Raw genomic sequence first — 3,028 nt, 5'->3', positions numbered from 1 at the left:
TTTAAGGCCCCTTCCAACCCAAACCAGTCTGATTCTGTGCAGTGGCTCTGATTTGCTCAGATCCTTGGCGTAAGCAGGATGCGATGGGGACAGACGCAGCCCCTCAGCCTAGGTGACTTGTCCCTGCATGGGCTGTGGGATGCACACCAGCACCTCTGTCCCAGCTCAGCTCTGGTTTTCCTTTCAGATGGGCTCCATAACTCACCAGACCTGTGGAGTTCACCAGGTGCCATGAGCCAGTCGAGTTACGGTGCCATGCTGGGCAGCTCCTCCTCTCCACTCCCGCAGTCCAGCGGCTTCAACAGTTTACATCAGCACGAACGCATGGTAACATGTCCCCACACTGCCCCACGGGTGGGCTGGGGGGCTCTGCTCGGCCGGCCGGTGACGGTGTCACCTCGCCCCATAGCTTGGGGCAGCTGCCAAAGTGCGGGCCTGGGTCCTGGCCGGGATACCAAAGCCCGGCAGCCTTTCGAGGGCACCTCTCACCCCTCTCCCCCTCTCTGCCAGAACTACCAGCTTCATTCAGGAGAGGTTAACGGCGGACTCCCCTCTGTGTCTGGCTTCTCCTCTGCCTCCACGCCATACGGGGTCTCCAGTCACACGCCCCCGATCAGCGGGACAGACAGCATGATGGGTACGTACGGTCCCCGGGCGTACGATTGTCCCCAGCACCATCCCTCCAGGTTTAACTGGAAAATCAAACTCCTGTGCATCCTCTGATGCCCAAGCTGTGACATCTGTGTCTGATGTACCCAGACACTTTTTATCCCTTGTGCATCACTCATGCACAGAGTTACTGCGTGAGGAAGAGGAGCAGTGAGGTTATTGCTGCTGGATGCCTGGGCAGGCAGGAGCAGGGGGATGGGGAGCTGACTTGGGGGTTTCCACCTCGTTTGGTGGATCTGAGGGGAGATCAGGATCTGTGACATTATCTCATAGAGGTGCTGTGGCTTAAATTAGTTGCGGGAAGGATTTGCACCTGCGTTGCGGGAAGGCGGGGGTATGTGTGAAGCCGTTCATCTAAATCTGGAATAGGAATGTTTGTGCTGCATTTGGATACCACGTTAAACCCCCGAGAGCTTTTGAACCTGTTACAAAACCTGCTACTGAAATAAACTCATGTTCCCCAGGAAATTAGGATCCTGACCTTGATTCATAGAAAACCCCTTGTTTAGAGAAGGGGAAGCAAGTTTGGGGTTGTAGGGGCTTAACATGTCCTGTGGAAATGGGCCATGCTGCAGCAAGAGATGTTTGATCACTGTTGATGGCACGCCACCTTCGACCCAGTTCTGATAAAGACATTCCTGCAGCTCCATGAAAGCTGCCAGGGCGTGTGTGCCCTCGTCCTGGCTGCTCTGAGCTGGGCATCCATTTAATTGGCAAGCAAAGCAGCAAGAGTGAGAAATTTCAATCTCAGAGCAGGCGACCCCAGAGAAGGTCTTGCAGGAGTGCCTTGTCCTGCTGGGTTTCTGGCGTCCTGGCAGTGACATTTGTGTCCTCTCTTGGCAGGTAACAGAGGAACCACGGCTGGGAGCTCAGGAGACGCGCTCGGGAAGGCACTAGCTTCAGTAAGAGTTTCTGTGAATCCTTGAGCTGGTTCCTGTCCCGTCGCAGTGTTGTACCTCCCCTCTGTAACAGGGACCCTCTAGGCAGCGGGGAAGATGGGCTCATTGAGAAGTTTGGGTGAATGCACCCCAAAAACCTGGCAGCCTCTGAGGGGAGGGTTTAACCCCCTCTGTGTGCTGCCATCCTGAGTCTTGGCACTGTGCAAAAGCACCTTTTGACAGAGGGGGAAGCTGAGGCACTGGATGATTTGGTGGCCCCACAGACCCATGAGCCAGCTTTGCGGCTGCCCAGCCTGGTACTGGTCTGGGAAGATGATTCTATGTGGCCCTTGTAGCAGGACTTGCAGGTCCCAGTAGTCCTGGCCCTGCGTGTGCTGGTTCAGACTGGAAGGCACTGGTCCCTCTGGGCTGTCAGAGCTTGGGGTTGCTTCTGTCCTGTTCAGTGCAGGGCCCTTTGCTTCTGCCTGGTGGCAGAGGGGTGCTCAGCGCTTCCCTCTGAGGTGGGACCCAAAGAACAGTGGCTGTAGCTGCAGGGGGGGTGGCAGTGGGGACAGAGAGAGACCCCAGCGTTAACGAGGGAGCTGTGAGGGGACGAGTGGGCTGGGAGCTGGTGTGGCTGTGGGAAGGGAGGTGCCATCAGATGGTCCCATTGGGTGGTCCTTGTGGTGCTGCTGGGGAGGGGGAAGAGCCCTCGCAGGGGTGGGCGCTGCTGACCATGTCCTGCTTCTCTCGCTCCAGATTTATTCCCCCGATCACTCTAGCAATAACTTCTCATCAAACCCCTCGACACCGGTCGGTTCCCCTCAGGGGCTTGCAGGTAGGTGAAAACCTTGCTCTCTGTGTAAAGGGGGATGTCAGGTTTGCTTTCAGGAGGTCCAAGGCAACGTTCTTCCCAGATCAGCCTCAAACCCTCACGAAAGACATTTTTGTCAATCTCGCCAAATCCCCTTTGTTTTTAAAAGCAGGAGGGTGAAGAGGAAGGACAAGCAAACTGGAAGATACTTTTTAAATGTCTCCTGTGAAGTTGCATGTCCATCTTCTTTAATGGATTGTAGCTTTTCTTCCATTTGGAGCTGAGCAGCACCCGGGTGCCACAAACACGGTGTGTGTGAGGGCAACGGCTCTGCCCCTGCCCGGGGGTGGGAGCCTGGCCCGTGTGGTAGCACAGCCACAGTCACCCCCCGGGACCTGCTCCTGCCATTCCGACAGACCCCATCCCTGAGCTTGGTGATGCTGGGAGAGTTTGTCCCTGGTTTTGTCTCCTGTGGGAGAAGCACAGTGGGAACTGGGAAGCAACTAGTGGAAAAACCTGAGGAGAGCCCATCTCTGCTCCTGTCCGGCGGGAGAGGTCTGGTTTCTGCCCAGCGGAGACTCCTCGGTGCCCGGGGTGCAGAGCAACATAAATCTGCCAACCTGCTGCTCCCCTGGGGTCAGACCAAGATCATCTAAATGTAAAAACC

The 3,028-nt window shown here is 56.2% G+C and overlaps 1 protein-coding gene across 1 annotated transcript in view; it reads left to right on the top strand.

Annotated features, from left to right (window-relative positions):
• Positions 1-3,028, top strand: part of TCF3 (transcription factor 3) — a 21,760-nt gene that overhangs the window by 7,834 nt on the left and 10,898 nt on the right. Inside the window, exons 4-7 of the mRNA XM_029087446.1 lie at positions 188-327; positions 511-637; positions 1,513-1,571; positions 2,307-2,385. Coding sequence (XP_028943279.1) covers positions 188-327; positions 511-637; positions 1,513-1,571; positions 2,307-2,385 — 405 coding nt within the window. The remainder of the gene's footprint in view (positions 1-187; positions 328-510; positions 638-1,512; positions 1,572-2,306; positions 2,386-3,028) is intronic.

The sequence above is a fragment of the Antrostomus carolinensis genome, unplaced genomic scaffold (genome assembly GCF_000700745.2).
Source record: "Antrostomus carolinensis isolate BGI_N321 unplaced genomic scaffold, ASM70074v2 scaffold20261, whole genome shotgun sequence".
Classification (NCBI taxonomy): domain Eukaryota; kingdom Metazoa; phylum Chordata; class Aves; order Caprimulgiformes; family Caprimulgidae; genus Antrostomus; species Antrostomus carolinensis.
Note: the sequence above shows the minus strand (reverse complement) of the source record. Positions and strands in the feature narration are given on the sequence as shown.